The 24,550-nt window shown below is 30.4% G+C and overlaps 1 protein-coding gene across 1 annotated transcript in view; it reads left to right on the forward strand.

Moving 5' to 3' along the window:
• The window catches only part of LOC145241411 (axonemal dynein light chain domain-containing protein 1-like), a 182,933-nt gene that overhangs the window by 24,440 nt on the left and 133,943 nt on the right, over positions 1–24,550 (forward strand). The window contains exons 6-7 of the mRNA XM_080104340.1: positions 3,148–3,233; positions 15,800–15,856. Coding sequence (XP_079960466.1) covers positions 3,148–3,233; positions 15,800–15,856 — 143 coding nt within the window. The remainder of the gene's footprint in view (positions 1–3,147; positions 3,234–15,799; positions 15,857–24,550) is intronic.

The raw sequence follows: 24,550 nt of genomic DNA on the forward strand, positions 1-24,550 counted from the left end.
AAACTATATTCCCTTATTTCATTTCACCATTTATTGAAACACAATGTCCTGAAGGCAGAAAAAGCGTTGATGCATTTCCTGTCTTTTCGATAATCATCTTCCATTCAATAGTCCGATCAAAATAAATAATATAAATAATCAGCTAAAAAAATAAATAAATAATCATCTAAAAAATTCAGAACTGCAAAAGATTCCATGTTAAAAATGAGATTTACTGGAAAGTTTTTGGTTTCTCTCACTTTTTTTTTTCATTATTCCAAATAATACTATAGTTAATAAATGAATCATGTGCTAATGTTGATGAGTGAGTTTGCCTAAACCCATTTTAATGAGGGTCATCTTTTGTTGGTTTAATCCACTTAAAAATGTAGAGTGCCAAAACCTTTAAAAAAGGGAAGTGGTGACAATAAAATGGTGGCAATAAAATCAATCATTCTAATTGGTTGAGGTTAAGAGTGGACTCTGGTTGCCTATCAAAAGAAATGTAGAATGTAAATCCATTCATTAAATCAGACGAATTCTTTCAGGAAGGAAGCACAAATGTTTTTGTGTAGCAAATTTGCCACAATTATATTTTTTATAGTTTCTCTCTCTCTCTCTCTCTCTCTCTCTCTCTCTCTCTCTCTCTCTCTCTCTCTCACCGTTTCAATAATATTTGATTTCATCAGGCAAGAAAAATTAAAATACAGAAATTGAAAAGGGAAGGAGAAAAAGGAGAACTTTAATTTTGCTTTATGCCAGTCATGGCATTTTTTCTCTCCTCAAAATTTGAAAAGGTCTAGAACCTTTTTAATTTCTGTATTTTAATTTTTCTTACCTGATGAAATCAAATATCATTGAAACGGTCTCCACATCATAGCAAGATATGACTGTATTTACATAAAAAATAATAAAAAAATATAATTTGCTCTCTTTGATTGAGCAATATCAACGACGCTTGTTGAAATTCAATTATTCTTAATTTTTGAATATATATATAGGAGAACAATAGGAATGGCTTCGAAATGCCTTTGCATAAAGAGTCCATTCTATCCCCCAACTAATTGTTTGTATTCCTTTATTAAATAAATGAACCAATCTATATTTACCAATATGTAGTTTTTGTGAATTCATTTACCATTCCTATTGTTCCCCTATATAAGCTCCAATCGATACTTGTCGAGCTTTATACTGTCCCAATAAGTCTCCTCTTATAGAATTGAGCTCACTCTTTTCTAATGCACTAAGCTGTATATATATATATATATATATATATATATATATATATATATATATATATATTCTAAAAGGTTTTTTACTTTACTCTCTCATTTATTTCTATATATAGTATCATTCTTGCAAACTAGATACAATAAAGAGATCATCTCATTTGCATATTACATTAAGAAAAATCGATTTTATTAAACAGCAGTACCTTAGTTAATGTTTCAAGAGAAGGAATTGTTATAAGTGTTCTATTTAAAATTATTATTTAATAAATTTTAAACAATAATTATATTGATAACATATTTCATTTGATTTATTTGGAATTATTATTCCAACATCGATTTTTTTATCCTTGTTTTAGAGTTATTTGCCCCTTTGGAACATAAACAACAACAAAAAAAAACCATCACCAAATAAAATAATTTGGTAATCTCAATAAATTTGAAAAAATAATTCCGAGTAGATAGAAAAATGTTTGGCTTTTATTGTTTTTTAAATATTCAAACAAAAAACTGAAAAGATTTCATTTGTTTGTTTTTATTATTCTTTAAGCAGCTATACAGAAATCGGTAAATTTTTACGATGTGACCCAACCTCGTTTAACACCTAAAAAAAAAAGATCTACTGCGCCCCCCCTCTAAATTCGACAATTTACACTTTTTTCTTTTTTCACATTAATCTCATTGATTACAAACTTAATTTTCTAATTAAAAAAAAGGTAAATTTTTACGACGTGACTCAGCATCGTTTACCCCCTAGAAAAAAAAGATCTACTTTTTTTGGCCTAATACATTTAAACAGCCTTTATAGATAATATGAAAGAAATTTTGAAAAAAAAGAAAATTAACATTTTAGAGCGTGGGATCACTTTTCCACATATATTTAACGTAAAATGAGTACCCACTTTTTGGCCACCAAGTGTTCAACGAGACATGTCACCTCTAACATTTTTTCCAGTTTGGCGATGGGGGGGGGAACATGACAAATACAATTTGTTTTTTGGGGGTTGGGGGGGCGGAATTACATTTGCAACATAAAATAATGATAAATTTAATTACTTTTTATGAGACCACTCTGTACTTTCATCTAACAATTTCATAAACAAAACGAACATCAAAATATGACAAATTACATGGGGGGGGGGATTACATTAGAAACATAAAATGACGAAAAATTTAATTTAATTGTTTTTGGAATTAATTTTTGGTAGATCTTTATTTTTTTAGGGGTTCTGCCTACTTGGCTAGTTTTTTTTTTTTTTTTGTGATCGCACGGGCATTTGCTGCTTTTTTTACTGAAACAAAAGTTGTGATGATTTATTTTGAATTATTTATGGGGGGGGGGGTCTTTCCAGTGCTCAATATCCGGAGAATAGTTTTTTCTCTTTATATCTCTTCTGCCGAAATATCTGATGGAGAGGGTATCACATGCTTCTTTTGGGGGGCAATTACATTTCCATGTTTTTATCCATTCTTTTATTTTTGGAATTGTCGTGGGGATATTCACGTTGCCCATGATGAAAATGATTAGTATAGCAGGTGTGTTCCAAACAGAACTTCATGTCAACCCAGGCAACACTGGGTACCCATGCTAGTATATATATATATATATATATATATATATATATATATATATAGAGAGAGAGAGAGAGAGAGAGAGAGAGAGAGATAGGAAAAATTGGACAGTTGCTGTGCCACTGTATTTTCTTTTTTGTAAATTTCTACCTTCAAATCTTTTCTATGTCACATGAGTAAAACAAACCAATCAGATCCATCTTCCCATATGATATTTGGCCACAGCTGACCCCAAGTCCAATATACACTTAACTTTGAAAGCATATTACTGCTAAGTAATATGTAACAACATGAATAAAATGTAATATGCAAATAAATTGTTTCAAGGATTTTACCATTTTTTTTTTTTTTTTTGATTTTTCTGCAGGATGTTCAACTTCCCAGTACTTTAATACCGGAAGAATTTCATTTGGTCAAGAACCAGGGTGCAAAGCATTTGGAATTTCAAGATGAGTATGTATTCTAACAGGTTTTTTAGTTTGTAGTGGCGCTTCTGGTGAGGCTCTTACAGAAGGTCTATTTGAACTTCTTATATGTAACAATATATTCTAAGATCCAGTCAACAGAGCCAATATTTATTTTAGAAATCTATATATCTATAAAAGTGAACGTGTCTGTCTGTCTGTCTGTCTGTCTGTCTGTGTACATTTCCCGACGCAATAACTCTGTCAATTTTTAGTCTACAGACTCGAAATTTGATATGCAGGGTACTGAGATTTGGGAAAATCGATGTGATCGGTTTTTGGACAGAAATTTGGCTGTTAAGGGTCAAAGTTCAACGATTTGACCTTTGAGAACTCTACTAAACTCCTCCGACAATTTTGGGTATAAACACTTGAAATTTTAGATATAGTTTCCTTGGACATGGATCTAACTTAATAATGAGCCCAAAACAATAAATGTTAAGGGGTCATAATAGGGGTCAAAGTTAAAAAAATTGACTGCTTTTTTTTTGCTTTGCTTAACATACACCTCCAAACACCTGGGCAACGCCGGGCTGAAATGCTAGTAATACTAGAAAGTTGACCTTGGGTTTATTTTGGGCTTCGTAAATCCTGCTTCCCTTATTTTATCTTTTAATTCTCACATTCTGTGAGCGATGTTTCTGACGAGGGGGAAATTGCTGCTTTCTGGGTCAGAATCTACTCATCTTGCTCCTATCGTTAGGAAGTTTTTGACTTTGAAATTGTACTTGGTCAAGTAGTCTCCATCAATTCACTGTTTAGATACCTCATTGTAATACAACTTTCTGTAGTTTTCTTCCAATAATCGCAGGCTTGTGGAACTCTTTACCTGCTCATTGTTTTCTTCTTACCTATAACCTTGGTCTTTTCAAGAAGTTCAATAGGCACCGCATGTCTTTTCGATACTCATTTTTCATTTTTGTTAGCTCTTTACATCAAGGGGCTTCTCTTGTTAGGAGCGATTTCCATGAAAAAATTGAAACGTCACCTTTTAACTAATTAGAATTGTTAGTATTGTCATATGATGAATCAAACTGATTCAGATTTTTCAACCATATATATATATATATATATATATATATATATATATACTTCGGAGTAGTTTTTATTTAACAATCAGTGGTTATGTAAACGTGAGATTGTAGGTTTACAAAATATTACTGGCAGTAATATTCTATAAGTTATCCCATCTAAATCAAAAATTGCACGATATGCAAGATAGAGCAAATAAATTAAATTGTAATTCAATGAATTTCAAAAAACTCTCATTGAAATGAAATGAAGTGGTTGAGTTTTATATCAAAGAATTTTTATTATTCTAAGCAAGACAAAGAATGCTTTAGAAAATTAATCTCCTTAACCTATAGGGTTTCGATGTCTACCATCTCATCAGAGGAGAGAAAATATTAGCAAATAGTTATAAAGGTATGCACCCTATTTGCTAAAGTCAGTGAGACATGGAAAGTCAAAGTGAAAATAATACATTTGTCAGAAGTCCTGTATATATGTGTGTGTGTGTGTGTGTGTGTGTGTGTGTGTGTGTGTGTGTGTGTGTGTGGTAAAGGTAAATATACAGACTTTTCAAACTCTAAAGCTTTCTGATATAAAAATAAAAACAGCAAACCTAGTGTTTCTAAAGGTATTTTAAAAATACTTATAAGTCATCTTATTAAAGAATGTTATTTTCAAATGGGAAATAAAATATTACTCCAAACGATAGGTATCCCAATATGATTGGATCCTGCACTATTTTGGGCGAATCTGTATTTACATAGACTCGAGTATATATGTATGTCATCACAAATAAAAAATGACATATCTAAAGCATATAACTTTCATGGGTATAGGAGATTTATAGATGATCTTATATGTATAAATGATAATGATGAATTCGAAAAAAATAAACATCTTATATATCCAAAGGAGTTAGAATTGAATTGTGAACATAAAGGACAACAGGCTACATTTCTGGATTTAGATATATAAAATTGAGGATGGGATTTTTCTTTATAAAATATTTGATAAAAGAAACTATTTCTCCTTTCAAATAGTCTGTATGATGCATAAAGATACTACCTGCCCTGTTTTTATGTTTTATGGAACCATTATGTCAGAGTTTTTGAGAATAGTTTGCGTTACTTTAAAATTAATAATTTAAATAAAATAAATTTATACCCCCAGTTTCTAGCTTAGTAATAAGGATGATAAAACTAAAATATTTAAACAGTAAAATAAAGCATTTGTTTGGTATCCTCATGCTTTTGAAGCATATAACATTAACCAGAATATATTAATAAAGGAAATCCAAAACTATATTAGTAATGTATAAAATGTATTATTTACAAACATATATATATATATATATATATAACTTTTATATATTCTTAATCTATAAATATAAAAGCGAAAATGTATGTATGTATGTGTGTTCGCTTTTTCTGTATGTCTACAAAAGGCTTCTTTCAGAGAAGCGGTCGCTCGCTTCACAACTTTTTAAAACTTTTTATATCACATATAAATCGTAATATCTCACAGTTAACAACGAAGCTCGCCTGTCTATTTAATTTGCTCGATTTCGGGAAGATAGATATTCAACATTTGTCGCTCGCCGCATGTGGGTTAGTCTTTTTCCTATAACATCTTGGGGGAAAAAAAAAGCGTTCAGCAGTAAATGAAGGTACTATCCCGCAGTCAAACTTGACCTCATTAACTCATTAAAACGGGCACCTGCTAAATCCAAGTAATTAAATAAATTCAAACGTGTTTCCGTTAGCATCTCGCGGTGGGGTAATGGTTAACGTTGCACTTTTTTTTTTTCACATTTTAATTTACAACTTTGCCTCAACGGTTCGGGTTCGATCCTCATACTTATTTCCCCCCCCCCTCCAAACACCCGGGCAATGCCGGGTACCACTCGCTAGTTTTAAATAAATAAGAATGTAATTATATAAAGTACTAATCATAGTAGGGGGTGATAAGTAGTCAAATGGATTAATCCTAATCTTATAAATAAATACAACACTGGTAAATTAAAAAATATATCCATTTTGAATTTAGAAACAGACGAATCTCACAGGTAAGGAAGACATTTTTATAACATAGCCAAATTAATAAAATAGTAGGAAACTAGCTTTAATATCTGCAACATTTTTTGTTCTTCAGATTAAGGGAGGTGGTGTTTGATCAACACTGCTGGGAAGCCATGATTTAATATACTGTTTTGTTTTTAAATCCCTGAAACAGTTTCATGTTATACAACTGATGATCCCTTAATTCACAGTCGAACTATTGTGAATTCAAGAGAGCAAGTTGATGCATTGATTGCAGGTGATTAAATGACTTGCTGACTAAATAGTTTTTTAATGAATGATAAAAAATAAAAATTAAATAGTTTTTTTTATATAGTTTTAACAGTTAAAAACTTCCAAGACTATATATTATTTTTAAAATATAATTATCCACTGACACGTGTTTCGTCGTCCACGACTCATCAGAGTGGCTGAATCTAGCGAGATTCGAAATCGGCACCTCGTAATATATAATTGTCTGAAACTTCATAGTAATACAGCTTCCTATTCCTGTAGCTCCTTTTCAAGAACTGCAAGTGCGTGAAATTCTCTTCCTGCTGTTTTCTTTCTACCTATAGGTTTGCTCTTTTCAAGACTAAGACCAACAGGCTTCTCCTATCCTTACGATAATCATATTTCGTTCTTGTTAGGTCCTTACATCAAATGGCTTCATGTTGTGTTTGGACAGATTTTCATAAAAAACATATTTAGTAAGAGAGTTACTAGTAAATTTTTAAATCGCTGTAACATGCGATACACAAAAAGAGGCAGACAATCCACATTATATTTGTAATGTCTTTTTTACTATTTAATTACCTCCTCTCAAGGGCAAAGTTAGACACAAGGTCAGTTTTTAATGTTTGGAAAATCCGGTTCCATAAAAAGGGGCACTCTGGATTGGGACAAAAATAAAAACTACCAAAGTCGAGAAATATTTCTCCTTCACTGACCGAGGACAGAACGAATAAAGTGTAATAGAACAGATACTACACTTTGAATTATTTATTTGTAGAAAATATATAAAAAAAAATTACATTTAAAACAAATTAAGCACAATGCCATCAAAATTGTGGGGAAAATAGATTCCATCTCAGTCACCACAGTGCCACATTTGCATTAGAAGCCGCCCTACTTAAGCTATCTTTATATTTGCTTGAAATTTTATATTTTCATAAATATCTTTATATACAAAAAATTTATTGGTACAAAAATGGGGAGTAGGGGTGCAGAACAAAGAGCAAAATATTCGGTTAGTAAAACCCTTCCAACCTTTTCGAAGTGACAGACTGCTCTCAGTTTGCCCGTTTGTTCAAAACTGAAAACATACAGGTCAATATCTAAATGGGAGTGGGTTATAAGTGGGAAGGAAAGAAAATGGGAGAGATGGAGATTGGAGATTGGGTGGTATCCTTCCAAGATAAATGCAATTTGATAAAAGGTGAGGATAAACAAATTGAAAATGGGGAGTAGGCATCTTGTAGAATTTCTATTACCGGGAGGGAGGGAGGGAGGGAGGGAGGGGAGGTAACTCATTCACTTTATTAAGAAGCTAAACTTAACCCGAAAAATTGAATGAAGTTACTCATTGAATTTTTGAAGTTTTGGTAAAGTTTGTGAAATTTTTTGGTAAATAAAATATGAAACAAAAGGAATACATTAAAGTAAAGCAAAATAAAGCATTTGTAGAATAGAAGATAAAAGTTTCATTTGAGCATTTAAAACCAACTTTATTGATTATCTTTCTTAGTAAGAATGTTGAAAAGGAGAAGATTAGCAGTAGCAGAAGTCCATATGTATTTAAATATATAATAGGTGTTTTGATACATTAAAAATCTTAGATTTTACTAATATTATAAAAATAAAAGAATCAGTATTAAAAATATATTTTTAATTTATTATTATTATTAAAAATATATTTTATAATTTCTTCTTCTTATTATTATTATTATTATCATTATTATATATGTATATTTATTATTATTATTAGAAAATAAGGAAAATAATAATAATAATAATAATATAAAATCATAAGTTATTATAAAATAATAATAATAATAATAATATGTATTATTATTATTATTATTATTATAAAAGTATTATTATTATAATTATTATTATTATTATTATTATCATTATTATATATGTATATTAATAAAATTAATAAAATAATAATAATAATATGTATTATTATTATTATTATTATTATTATTATTATTATTATTATTATTATTATAATAATATATGTATATTTATTATTATTGTTAGAAAATAAGAAAAATAATATGTTAAAATATTCATTTTCGGATGTTATTCTCACAACATTTTGATCGATATAACACCCAGCCTCCTTCTCATACAACTCACAAAACTGTATGAAATTTTGAATGGAAACTTTTAGTTAATCCATGGGGGTAGCTTGCTCTCTTTCTGCCAGCTACAACTGAGTAAAAGTTTTAAGTAATTTATAATTATATTTGTAGTAGTACGAACCAAAGGTTAGGCAGTTCTGTGTTGAAGTTAGGGTCTGGCAGTAGCCATAACGGATTCTACTTCATGAAGTCGGACCCAGGGCTAAAAGCCCAGGTAGGTTTTGTTGTACCCCAAAAGAGCAGTTTGAGGATTGGTCCGAGCATTGTGAAATGTGTTGCTAGAGTGGAAAAGAAAAGAAAGAGAGTTGGAGTGTGTTTAACCTTTTTATAAACTCTGTTATGTGCTCAGCTTGTTTGAGAGATGACCTCTGATTGGGCAAGCCGGAAGGGTAGTTCACTGCTAGAAGCAATTAGTACTGGGCTTATAAACCAAAGATATTTAAAATATCAAATTGTTTGGTGTCGCTGCTGCTACACATTATTATTGAAGCGAACTAAAGTTTTGAAATGAATTAAAACAATCATTATGTGAAAATATATATATATATATATATATATATATATAAAGCTGAATGTGTGTGTGTGTGTGTGTGTGTCTGGTCACGAATAGGCTCCTATATGGTTGACTATTTTAAAAAAACTGATTACATATAATGATAGAAGATGTATCGAGACATGGGAATGGGTATGTTTGATCTGGCAGAACGGTGGTTCATTAAAATTGTGGGGTCTGCATTCGCACCTGGTCCACAAAGTATGGAAATAAAAAATAAAAAAATTAAAAAAAAAAACGTTTACAAATGTTTTTGATATAGATGTACATAATAATACTTTGATAAGTATGTTTAACTTAAATAGGGATGGCATAATAAAATTGTGGTCTGCGTTCGCGCCTGGCCTCCATAGAATGGAAATAGGCACACACTTTAATAAAGACTTTTCATATCTATCTGCGTAAGTATACTTTGATAATTATGTTTCAGTTTGAAGAAATATGGTATAATAAAATTATGGGGTGTTCATTTGTGCCTGACGTCCATAGAATGGAAATATATCACAAAGTTTAACAAGGTTTTTTAATATAGATCCACAGAATATTGTGATAAGTGTTTCGGTGTAAATAGGTATGGTATGATAAATTATGGGGTTTATCTATTTTATTTTTACTTTCATCATATTTTGCTTTGGTTTTGATACCCCCAAATTCGAAGTTATCTCTTTACAACCCTTTCTTTTCATAACCTATCATATTTTAATAAATCAGAGTCCATTTTCTGTAGGCTATTTTTGAACCCAGTCAACGACGGGTACTTTTGCTAGTATATATATATATATATATATATATATATATATATATATATATATATATATATATATATATATATTGACTAAATACAGACCAATCAACATGATGATATAAAAAATAAAAAATGAAAATAAAGGTTAGCTAACCAGGTTTCATTCCTCGCTCGACAGAGCTAAATCGAGGAAAATACAATTAAAAAAAAAAATCATAACAATGCCGGGGGTGGGGGGAGAGAAAACAAAAAGGGAAAGATAAACGGGGAAAAATTGCATAGAAACTAAATTAAGTCCTAAAAGATTTTTTTTTCTCCCCTAGCCATATTCATGACTTATTTTTTAATCGTATTTTCCTTGATTTAGCTCCGTTGAGCGAGGAACGAAACCTCGTTAGCTAACCTTTATTTTCATTTTTTATTTTTTAAATCATGTTGATTGGTCTGTTTAGCCATTATTAAATTCTGTACCCCCCGAAAAATTTTCATAAACAAAAACATTTTAATAAATTAAAATTCTGAAATGAATGGAAACAGTCATTATTCACAACTGTGCTTTTATTTTCTTTTGAAAATGAACACTATTTTTTAAATAAATTAAATTTTCCAGTTTCACAAACTTGACGAAAACTTCAGCAACTTCGATGGTTGTCTTTTTGTGTTCTGCTTCCGAATGGAACTCTTCTAAAATGAAACCAAATAATTTGCCTTGGCATGCTACTGCTACACCACTGCTCGTGTGCCGATTGCTGCATTCTTATTCAACGTTCAACTTGTTTGTCAATTCATACAAATGGCAAAGAAATACGTTATTCAGCCCAAGTGAGCACTGAAACAAAAAATGACTAAAAAAATGAAGCAGCAAGAAACACGTTACTCAACACGAGTTATTAAACGACTGACCAAAATAATTAATATTTAATACTGACAAAGCAAGGGAGATAACTCATCCCAATGTTATGTTCGTATTTTGCGACAATTAATTTGTAACCTTTTTTCATTAAAATAATAATAATAAAAAAGAATAACGAAACCACTTTCAACTGGTAAATAGAGGCAAGAAAGAAAAATCATCGGGGAAATCTTCAAACAACTCCACTGTCTTCGGAAAGAAGCAAAACAATAAATTTCAAAATGTAGATAGAGGGTGCTCAGAAATGGATTTTTAAATCAATGGTCAAAGGGAGACCATTCAACATACAAACCTTAAGGGAGATAATTCGTCTTAAACAAATAAAATTAATGAGCATGTGGAAAAATTGATTCATTATTTAACTATATAATAGGTGTTTTGCTAAATTAAAAATCACTAAATTTATTAATATTCTAAAAATAAAAGAATTAGTATTAAAAAATATGTATCAGAAAATAAGAAAAATAATATGATTGTAGTTAACTATGTTAAAATATTCATTACACTGGCCAAGAAAAAAATTGTCATGGTGCCTAAGATATTTCAACTACCTAATTTGAAGGTGCTGATTCCAGAAATGCAGTCACCTTTTTTTCTATCAGGCCTAGATTTTCCTGCTATGAAATATTCTCCTCTCTAGAAAGCTGATAGCTACAATAAAAACGGGCAAATCGAAGAAACAATATTTTTATGCAACTTAAAGACACATATTCATGAAATCACACCAAAATATTCACAATTAAATATTGAAGTTGTAAAAAATTCTAAGCATAGACATCATCCTTCATAAATTGTACGTTTTACTTAAATTGTAAGATTTTCTAGAATGGGGGAGGGGCAGCATCATCGCATTTGATAGACCAACAGTAGTTTCTCCCCAAAAAACTGTGGTAATGAAGAAGGAGGAAAACCAACATCTGCAACAGTGACTTCACTACTGTCAGTGGACAAAGCAGACGCTTGGTCTTCTCCAGAACAAGGCAATTCCAATCCAGGCAAGCCTTTAAAAACTGGAATAGAAATTTCATTGCAATGTGGATTTGGCCTAATTGCAGACTTGAGGTTTTGATAAACCAACAAATTCCTGTTCTTCCTGTTAATTCCATTCGTTTTGACTGCACAGAAATAGCAGTCATCAAAATGGTTTTTTGGTTCATGCCAGATCATTGGAATACCAAAGTAGAATGACTTTTTATCCTTTTTGTTTACTGTCGAGGATGTTCTGAGCATGCGTGAAAGCGCACAAACATATGAGTTGGGCCTACTTGTGGTGAAAAGCGAACCCGAAACCTTTCGATTACAAATCGAGTCCACTAATGAATTACACCCATCTTACCCCAAAATGACGATTTGGTTTCGCCCAACGGCTATGAAAAGAACAAGATGATAAGTGATTTGCAGGTTTTGAAATGCACTTCTTTAATAACGTGTCTTGCGTTATTGGATTTTCGTATTGTGGCGTGTCGATTCGGCGAGATTGTTCAGTTCTGCTTGGAAACATGTGTGTTGATTCAACGGTATTTGTCTGTGGCATGGCATGTCGATTCGGTGGTGGTATTCAGAATTGCGTGGACGAATTTTTAAGGACCATGTCGTCAAATGTGAAAACATATACATATAGTTTTATTTTATATATATATATATATATATATATATATATATATATATATATATATATATATATATATATAAAATAAAACTATTTGCTCTTATCTCTATATAAATAAAATGAACTCATTTTTTCCCGTGGGATTTTGACCTTAATAGGATTAAAAATCAAGATATTTCATGCAAATACATTATGCACAAACGGCAGAACAATATCTGAGGTTTGTTATAGGCTTATTAGTTCTCAAATTCCTCGATAATCTTAGATTTCTATACTTTTTCTGCTGAGAAGTCACGGCCAAAATCGGTTAAGATCAATGGAAGTGGTAAAATATTTTCTCTCTTAAAAATTCCTCCTCCCCCTGCCACCACTTAACACCGTTTGGAGATCGTTCACAAGGAACAGTTGAGAAGAGAACACCGGTTTGACTTCGTAGTTCTCTCATGTCAAGTTATTTAAAATCACTAAACTAAGCTGCAGAGCTCTGTGGCGTAGTGGTTAGGGTGCTGGACAATTCACATTATATTTTCACGTTCGCGCCGACCTACCATAGTGTTTTTTTTTTTCCTAAACAACTGGAATGGACTTTTCTTGGTGGCCGAAATGTTAACGTTGCAGATGTTTTTTTTTGTTTGTTTTTTTTTTTCACACTTTATTTTCCTACTTTTACTCATGACTCCGGGTTTGATCCTTCCTACTTACCTACCATAACATTTTTTTAAACTCCGTCCCGGAAACAAACACTCGGGCAACGCCGGGTACCCCCGCTAGTATATATATATATATATATATATATATATATATATATATATATATAAGAACAAGTAGTTAATAAAACATGTTGAAAAATACTTTGAAAAAGAGTTAAAAACATATTTAAGTTTAAAAAGGAAACACTAAATAAGTGGATCGTCCTTAATTTGCGGAGTTTCGAAGAAATACTTTCCTTCTCATCAGAGGGTAGGATTTAGCAAAATGCGGGATCGGATTTTGCTTGCAAAAGTATTTGATGAAACTACAAGTTATAGATCTTACTTGATAACAAAAAGTGAAGTAGAGGGAATAGGGTGAAGAAAAAAATGATTTCACGTGAATGGACAGTCTGGTGAAGGGTAAAATATCCAATGACGGTAAAATCCAAAAATCAAAATCTAAAAAAGTTGATTAAGTTTCCATTTCCACAAGTAAAATCCATGGGAATCGTGTAATTGGAAGATGGTCCAAAGTAATCCAAAAGGCAGAAATCCATGGAATAGTTCACAAATCGGGGCAAGGGAAAGGTGTGCATAGAAAAAAGAATTTAAAACGTCTGTCAAGGCTGGGCTAAATTTGGGAGAATGAGTAAAGAAGAAGAAGAAAAAAAAATTGAATGGAGATTGAAATATTAGAATAGAAAACAGAAATAGACCCAGACAAGATGACGTTGAAAAGGGGCAAAAATTTAAAGCAGAAAAAGGGGTCAACTGAAATATACAAGTTGTTACTTAAGAATTAAATCTTCAGCAGGAGTTATTAAAGGAAGCAAGTGAATTAATGATAAGTGAAATACATACACATGTATATGCATACATACATATATATGAATACATGCAATAACACATATACATACATATATATATGTATATACACAACAAACACACACATATACACACACACACATATATATATATAAGTAAATAAATGAGTAAATAAATAAATAAAGAATTATAAAAGAAATTTGTAAGGGGAGAGGATGTCCGGTATCTACAAATTCCGGAATAAGGCAAATAAGAATGTAAGTAAATGCACATAGTAAAATATAAGTAAACATACATGCAGAAAATAAATGTATAGGTAGATGAATGGATTTGATTGATAGGAATATTTAAACACTAAAACGGAGATTGCAGATGTAAAACCGGCCAAAAAAGCAGAAATAAAGAATTACAATGAAAATTACAGAGTAATAAAATGTAAAGAAAATATGTAGAAAAACGATAACGTCATAGAAAAAAATATATATCTGAAAGGTTAAATTAAGACCTATCTAATTTCAAATTTACCATATTATGATTTGGACTAATGTTTGCAGTAGGAGATCAGTTCGTTTTTAGAGTTTATTATATTACTACTTTGAGGGGAAGTAATTATAGTTATAGTTTCGGTTGTGCAGAGGCGACATGACTTAGAGCCTGTAGTATAAGACTTAACCTTTTTTAAGATAGTCTATTTAATTGAGAAGAGGGTATTGTTAGAATTAAGTTTTTTAATCAAAGTGGTTAGAGAAGTTACTTGGTTATTATTAGAATTTTGAGAAGAGGGTATTGTTAGAATTAAGTTTTTTAATCAAAGTGGTTAGAGAAGTTACTTGGTTATTATTAGAATTTTGATTGCTGCACTTTTTAAAAAAATCATTGAAAACTTTATATCTATATCATTAATTGCTAGATGAAAAATAATGCTTTTAAATTGCAACAAAATGTACATTACATAAAATAAATCCAAGGTAATTTTTTGATTCAATTTAAATTAAATTTTTATACCTTACTTTGTAAAAATTTATAAAAGTGCACTAAGATAAATAAATTTCAAATTGAATCTTGTACCTACCTTAATTTTTATAGCCTATAGTAAAAACATTCTGTTGAACAATTTTCATGCCTTGGATGAAATGCTTTTCTAACTTGTATCTTATCTTTTTAAGATTATATTTTAAAACTCTCCTCTCTATTTCAGTTTGTATTTCTACTCACACCACAACTCAGTTTTAGAACCCCCTCTTTGTATTATTGCAGGTCTGAATATTCTCTTTGTTTCAGTTTGTATTTCTCCTCACGCCACAACTCATTTTTTGCAACTCCCTCTTTGTAATACAGGTCTGAATAATGAGAAAATCTGAATTTTTTTTAACAAAAACTTTAAAATAACTTTCTTAAATTAAATTTTTTTTAAACTTCTTTCGGAATAGAAAATCTTTAAAATTTAATAAGGAACATATTTCATATAGTTTCATTAACAAATATTCAGTACATAATGAGAAAAATAAAGATGAAAATTTCAAAAGGACTGTATAACTGGTTACGGCCAATAGTAGTCCTCGCCAGCAAAAGTCTTTGTTATTGTTTTTCTATTATTATTATTATTATTATTATTATTTAAAACATTTTGTTTCCTGCTCTTTCGTGCAAGGACTAGTATACACCACATTGCTCTTCATTATAGAGGGAGAATTTGAACGAATTATGTTTGCATTTGTAATTCTGACGATTAGGTGAAAATTCCTAATTATTTTTCTTCTTTTTTTTACCAACTTTTGCAGAGAATACAAGACACATTTGCAAGATCACGCAAAACACAGGGTTCAATTTCCTTCATTGTAAGTTTGATTTTATCCTTTATTCAAAGTTAGGATCAAACGGACTTGAATTATCCTACAATGGATAATGACTAAAAGAACTAATTTTGTCATAACATTTTACATTGTTTTTTTTTACTTCCGTTGAACAACGAACAAAACAATAATATCACATTTGTAACTTTGCGCTCACAGATTTTGATTTATTTGTATAAAAAAAGGGGATTCTATTTACAATTTTAAAATATTCTATTTTTTCCAAAATATCTCATACAATTTTGATATTTTCTATATTAAACTCCCTCCCACAACCTGAATGAAATATTTGGCCAGCCCGGTCGGCATTCCCTAATAGGGGCATCTCAGGCGATTTGCAACTAACCCCTTCTTAAAGAGAGAAGACAAAGCCTGGAAGGGTGGACCTCCTAGAACTAAACAAACAAACAAAAAAATTTAACTCAGTCAACAAGGAAAAAAATCGTCTCAACTATGGCTTACACTCTGAGGGAACTTATAAATTTTTCATTCTTTAATTTGATCACGTAATGGATACCATGAGATTAAATTAAAATTTAATATATTTGGAAGATTATCTAATAAATATTAATTTACCATCACTAAATATTTGGTATTTTGCAATTTTTTTTTTTTTTAATTATTAAAAAAAAAATTGGATTATCTTTAAAAAAATTTTTGTTTTAAATAGTGGATTTTTTCCTAGAAAAATGTTTAATTTCACATGAAGGATAAGAGCGGAAGTCAAAAGTAAAAATAAAAAATCGGTGTTAAGAAAAAAAAATTTGTCCTTTTGGTTGTTACTTATTTTGGGGTGCCTCAAATCTATTTGATCCCAAAATTATATTCTAAAAGTCACCGTTTGCCAAAGCCAGAAGATAACGGCTAACAGGATTTTATCAGTTGGGGTATGAACAATACAACGAGAAGATTAGAAATGATGAACAGAATGGACAAAATTTGATTAGTTAAGACGGCTTGACAAGTGTTATTCAGTTATTCATGGTCGAAGATGACCGTGTGTGGTTTTCAAGGAAGCAGTCTTGGTGTAATGCGTTCCACATATAGTGTAGCTCTTGCACATCATTATCATCATCATCATCATCGGTTTAACATCTGTTTTATGTGCTGTTGTGTGATGGACCAAAACTATTGACTTTTTTTTTTATTTTTTATTTTTCTTCCTTTGAAGATTGTAATGCTGGGTATGGGGCAGCCAAACCAGCTGCCAACATTGCCCCACTTTTTTTTTTTTATTGAAACCAACCGAGAGCTCTTTTTAGTATCCTCGCTGTTCCCTTAAGTGCAATTGTCTGAATCTCTTTTGCACTTGGTTCACCAGGAATATTAGTTAAGTAGGACTTCAGGTTCTTCTTCATAAGTCCTGTGGCACCTATGATAACTGGTATGGGAAGTGTTGTATATTTTCGTTTATGTTATTAAATGAGCAAGATAGATGTACATAAACATGGAGTATATATATATATATATATATACATATATATATATATATATATATATATATATATATATATATATACTAGCAGGGGCGTCCAACGTTGCCTAGTCATAAAATATGCTAAAATATAATATTTTCATTCATGCAAATTTCGTATTTGCTATTATAGAGTTAATTCTCTATTGATTATTCCATGCTATATTGTACCCCATATATAGCCATGATTTCAAAAGTAAAAAAAGAAAAACGATTTGAGTGCATCAGCTAGAAACGATAATTAAAAAAGAAAGAAAAGAAGAGACAAAAGAGAAAGAACAGAAAAAACAGAAAAAAAAGAATTGGAAGAGGATAAAAGAAAGAACAGATTAAAAATACAGAGATACATTTAATATATATATATATATATATATATATATATATATATATATATATATATATATGACAAGTAAATGACAAAAGTCTATATTCCAAATTTCAGGATGTTGAACATCTTACAATTTATTCCTTTAAGTACGTTGGCATGCACAATTCTTGACAGCACCTGTTTTGTAGTGCAAAGTCATTCATTTAATTATTATATCAATTAAAGAATTTATTTTGCAATTATGTCCATATGCATTTATTTTATTTCCATGAATTGATAGGTGCTTTTTTTCTGATACATTACAGGCAAAATAAATTCTTTGATTGATATAATAGTTATTTGGATTATTTGGATCATTTGGATTATTTAGATTATTTAGGCTGCTTGGTTTGGATTATTTGGATCAATTTGGACCATTTGGATTATTTGAACTATTGGAATTATTTGGATGATTTGATTCATTTGGATATTTAGGTTTATTTGGATCATTTGGATTATTTGGATCATTAGGATCATTTGGATTATATGGATCATTTATATTATTTGGGTCAATTTAGATTATTTAGATCATTTTGATTATTTTGATTATTTGAATCTTTTGAATTATTTGTATCATTTTGATCATTTGAATTATTAAAATCATTTCAATTATTTAGATCATGTGGATTATTTGGATCATTTAGATTATTTGGATTGTTTGGATTATTTGGATCCTGTGAATTATTTCGATTATTTTGATCATTTTGGATCTGTAATGATTTGGATTATTTCGATTATTTTGATCATTTGGATTATTAGAATCATTTCAATTATTTGGATCATGTGGATTATTTAGATCATTTGGATTGTTTGGATTATTTGGATTGTTTGGATTATTTCAATTATTTTGATCATTTTGGATCTGTAATGATTGGATTATTGGGATGATTTAGATGGTTTAGATCATTTGGATTATTTGGATGATTTGGATCATTTTGCTTATTTGGATCATTAGAACTATTTCCATTATGTGGATCATTTAGATTATTTGGATCATTTGAATTATTAGAATTATTTTGCTGTTTTTGGGTTACTTGGATTATTTGGATCATTTCGATTATTTCAATTATGTATATCATTTGGATTATTTGAATTAATTTGGATCATATGGAGTATTTTCATCATTTAAATCATTTAAGTTATTTGGATATTGAGGATAACTTGGATTATTTGGATCATTAGGATCATTTTGATCATTTCAATCATTTCATTTATTTGGATTATTTTAATTATTTGGATTATTTGGATCATTTGGATTATTTGGATTATTTGAATTATTTGAAGTATTTGGATCATTTGGGTAATTGGAATTATTTGGATTAATTTTGATTATGTGGATCATTTGGATTAGGTGAATTATTTTAATTATTTTAATCAATTTTTATCATTATCATGATTTGGATTATTCAATTTTTTTATTATTTGGATCACTTTGGATCATTAGGATTATTGTGATCATGTGAATTATTTGGATTATATGGATTATTTACATAATTAAAATCATTTGAATTATTTGGATATAGTGGATTATTTGGATAATTTTTATTAATTTTGATTATTTGGATTAATTTGGATTATTTGGATCATTTTGGTCATTTCAATTATTGGGATTATTTGAATTATTTGGATTATTTAGATAATATGGATTATTTGTATCATTAGGATCATTTGGATTATTTGGATTATTTGGATCATTTCGATTATTTAGATCATCAGGATCATTTACATTATTTGGATCATTTGAGTTATTTTAATTATAAGAATTATTTGGATTATTTGCATTATTTTGATTACTTGGATTATTTTGGATCATTTAGATTATTTGGATCGTTTAAATTATTTGAATTATAAGGATCATTTGCATTATTTTGATTATTTCGATTATTTGGATCATTTGGATTATTTGGATGATTTGGATTATTTGTACCATTTGGATTATTTGTATCATTTGGATTATTTGGATCATTTGGATAATTTGGATCATTTGGATAATTTGGATAATTTGGATAATTTGGATCATTTAGATAATTTGGATCATTTAGATAATTTGGATCATTTAGATAATTTGTATCATTTGGATCATTTGGATCATTTGGATTATTTGGATCATTTGGATAATTTGTATCATTTGGATTATTTGTATCATTTGGATAATTTGGATCATTTGGATAATTTGGATCATTTGGATTATTTGTATCATTTGGATTATTTGGATGATTTGGATTATTTGGATGATTTGGATTATTTGGATGATTTGGATCATTTGGATTATTTGGATCATTTGGATTATTTGGATCATTTGGATCATTTGGATCATTTGGATTATTTGTATCATTTGTATCATTTGGATTATTTGGATAATTTGTATCATTTGTATCATTTGGATTATTTGGATCATTTGGATTATTTGGATAATTTTGATCGTTTGGATTATTTGTATCATTTGGATTATTTGGATCATTTGGATAATTTGTATCATTTGGATAATTTGGATCATTTGGATTATTTGTATCATTTGGATTATTTGGATGATTTGGATTATTTGGATGATTTGGATTATTTGGATGATTTGGATTATTTGTATCATTTGGATTATTTGTATCATTTGGATTATTTGTATCATTTGGATTATTTGGATCATTTCGATAATTTGGATCATTTCGATAATTTGGATCATTTGGATTATTGATATCATTTGAATTGTTTAAATTGGGATGAATTCGGATTATTTGGATTATTTGAATCATGTGGACTATTTTAATCATTTGTATTATTTGGATCATTCAGATCCTTTGGATTAATTGCAATTATTTGAATTAATTTGGATTATTTTGTATTATTTGTATTATTTGGATGAATTGGTTTATCTGGATCATTTTGATTATTTGGATCATTTTGATTATTTGGATCATTTTGATTATTTGGATCATTTTTATTATTTGGATTAATTGTAATTATTTGGATTACTTGGATCATTTTGTTTATTTGGATCATTTTGATTATTTGGATCATTTTTATTATTTGGATTAATTGTAATTATTTGGATTACTTGGATCATTTGGATTATTTTGAGTAGTTGAATTATTTTGATTATTTGGATTAATTGTAATTAATTGTAATTATTTAGATCATTTGGATTATTTTGATTATTTGGAGTATTTGAATCATTTGGATCATTTAGATTATTTGGATTACTGTTTTAAACTTGAGTCATTCTTTAAAGGTTTTTTACTATAAAGTGCCTTTGTAAGAATTCAAATTTTGTCCATTTTATTCATTATTTTCAATCCTCTCATAATATTATTCATCTTTCAATTGATAATCCATCCATCTCATTAATTCTCATCTTTCTTTTCAGTTGCTTTTCATCTTTATAACTTAGTAAAACATGCTATTTTAATTGATTTCAACCAATATTTCTTTTAAAAACGTTTCTCTATAAAATATAACCATTGCTTAACATAAAAATAGGTTTTATATATTAATAACTAACAGGGAGACCCTACGTTGTCCGGGATTAGATGAGAATCAACAAAATTTCCACCTTCCCATATTTTTATGGTCTTCAAAACGGTGAAGTTGCCCATTTTTCAATCAAATCAATTGATTGTCTGCTTTAGCTGGAGACTCACCATAGTGCACGAGTGTGACCTTGACACGTGACCTTACACGCCCTTAACCCCTGATCGCGGCCCAGTTATGATCTGCACCCTGGTCGGTGCAGTTATGATATGTCGACTGGGCAACCAGGTCTGCCAACCGTTAGTACGTCGCGTCACCCAGTGAGTTCTTCGTTAAGGCGTTGGGGATTCTTCTCGGATGCTCGGTCCTCAAGGCCTGTTCTCCGTGGATCGTCTAGTTATTCTGGGTGTTCGTTGACGGATACAGTGTCACAAATGGCAAATAAAGAATGTACATATATAGGGATCAACGCACATCAGCAACAAAACTCCGGAGGTTAGTTAATATAATATATATTTCGGAAATTCATAAAAGAAGTATTTACAGCATATACATGTAGTTGGCAATTAATTCAAGCAGTTAGTTCTACAACTGAGCTTCTGTTGTTGAAATACCTGGTCGGTATCGCGGACTTTGCGTAATTCTCGTTAAGTGATCGACACGTTATAAGCGTTGAGTTATCAGGCAACAAGCGAGGGGGGGAGAGAGAGGAGAGGTGATTCTGCCGAGACTCTGATTCCGGACTCTCTCTTCTTCTGTTCTTTGACTTACTACTCTACTGACTTAATCTCTGATTTTTCATTTCTTTTATAATACAATTATGGAATGATGACGACACCCATGTTCGTCATCGACCAATCAAATTGCTTGATTATAATTCGACGGGCCTTTTCTCATTGGTTGATTATACTTCGACAGGGCCCTTTTTCATTGGTCCATTTCCAAAATTGGATTGACTCCTCCTTTAATTAACGCCCAACTTACACGTTGTATTAATTAACTCATCCCTGGCTTACTAATGGAATTTCCCCCTATCCAGGAAAATTATTTTTCCTTTGACTTAAAGCAAATCACGCGATTTTAGTTGTTTTAAAATTATCTATTGATCTCATTTTTCGCTTTGATAATTCAAAGGAATTTTAGTTTATCTTTGAATTAAGTTCTGGTTGTCGGCCATTCTATTATATCAGACATTTTGTTTACATCAAAAGACCAAGAATGCATTTGTCGCTTTGAACTTATCGGACAACACATTTTCCCATCCGAGCAAAAATATTTCATAACTTACATTTTCGGTCGACCTGATTCACCAAATGACAATTCTCGATACGTTATTTTATTGTTTTGAAATTTTGGACAATTCATTTTTTTTTCCTATTCTTTGTTCTAAACATAATGCCGAGTCACTGCGTGTGTTTCTCTTAGATCAAAAACAACCCGACTTTTTTTTCAACTTGTCAAAACTCACAGGTCAACTTTGGCTCATAGTTTTGCCAATTGCGGGTGTGAAATCCCCACCCCTCCGGCTACTGTACCACTATGATTCCGGCCATCGTAGGTCAAAAATATTTTATGCATTCTTTTTCGCTTTTGAAGTCTAGAATGTGATTTAACCTCTCGCTACAAAGGCACTCTTGCCGCCGCCATGTCAACAACAGACTTAGCTCAGAATTTATTCACAAATAAAAATTAATAATAATTTTTATTCCTTCAACCCGATCATCGTCCGGGAACAAAAAATTACTCTTAACCAAAAGAAACGTCATATCAACCCTACAGGTCTGATGTGGCCTCTCTTTAGTGTTACACGAGGAGCAAACGTCACATGCCTCCCACAGTTACTTAGTTCACAATACATTGTAGTCTACATTGCACTATAGAGAACCTACTGTTGATTTTATAAAATTATTTTATATAATGTCTTGAATAAAAATTTAAAATGCAGAATAAAGTGTCAGGATTCAATTGTGCTCTAAATAGAAACATTCATTTTGAACGGGTGCCTGTCTTATCAGGGAGCCTATTGTTGATTTTATATACCAGGCCCTTCTGCTTGTGTGGTGATAAAACTTCTCAAATGCACTTTTCAATTTAGGTTGTATAAGAGTGTTAACTTTGGTTAAAATCAGACTATTCCTTTTTTAATCGGATTTTTATTGATTATCGATTTTGAATACTTATTGGAGGCATTCCGATATAAAATCTATGTATCTGAGAACACTCTAAGACACAAAGTACATTTGTGTAAAATTTCCAAAAAATCGGCCCAGCCGTTCTGAATGCATAATCTTTGTCTCTCTCTTTGTCTCTCTATCACACACACACACACACACACACACACACACACACACACACACACACACACACACACACACACACACACACACACACATTATAAGTAGAGTTATTATTTAGCTGGTCTCTTGTGAAAAGTCCACAGTGCTTTCTACACCAGTCTATGTAGTTTACTGTTAAGGATATCAGATTGTCCAGAAAGTTTGTGACAAATTTTAAATGAAGTATAAAGAAAAAATAATATATATATATATATATATATATATATATAAATTGTGTGTATGTGTGTTTTCGTTCCCTATGTACTTGGAAATAGCTGGGTCGATTTCACACAAAGGTACTTGGTGTATCTGGGAGTGTTTTTATGTAGGTTTTGTATCGGAATGCTTCTGATAAAATCTGATTAAAGAAGGAAGTCCGATTTTGACCAAAGTTGACAGTGCATTTGAAAGTGTTAACACTGCATTTGAAAGTGTTAACAGTGCATTTGAAAGTGTTAACACTGCATTTGAAAGTGTTAACACTGCATTTGAAAGTGTTAACATTGCATTTGAAAGTGTTAACACTGCATTTGGAAAGTGTTAACAGTGCATTTGAAAAGTGTTAACAGTGCATTTGAAAAGTGTTAACAGTGCATTTGAAAGTGTTAACACTGCATTTGAAAGTGTTAACAGTGCATTTGAAAGTGTTAACACTGCATTTGAAAGTGTTAACAGTGCATTTGAAAGTGTTAACACTGCATTTGAAAGTGTTAACAGTGCATTTGAAAGTGTTAACACTGCATTTGAAAGTGTTAACATTGCATTTGAAAGTGTTAACACTGCATTTGGAAAGTGTTAACAGTGCATTTGAAAAGTGTTAACAGTGCATTTGAAAAGTGTTAACAGTGCATTTGAAAGTGTTAACACTGCATTTGAAAGTGTTAACAGTGCATTTGAAAGTGTTAACACTGCATTTGAAAGTGTTAACAGTGCATTTGAAAGTGTTAACACTGCATTTGAAAGTGTTAACAGTGCATTTGAAAGTGTTAACACTGCATTTGAAAGTGTTAACAGTGCATTTGAAAGTGTTAACAGTGCAT

This window comes from Euprymna scolopes, chromosome 20, assembly GCF_053919585.1.
Source record: "Euprymna scolopes isolate OS-2025 chromosome 20, ASM5391958v1, whole genome shotgun sequence".
NCBI lineage: Eukaryota > Metazoa > Mollusca > Cephalopoda > Sepiida > Sepiolidae > Euprymna > Euprymna scolopes.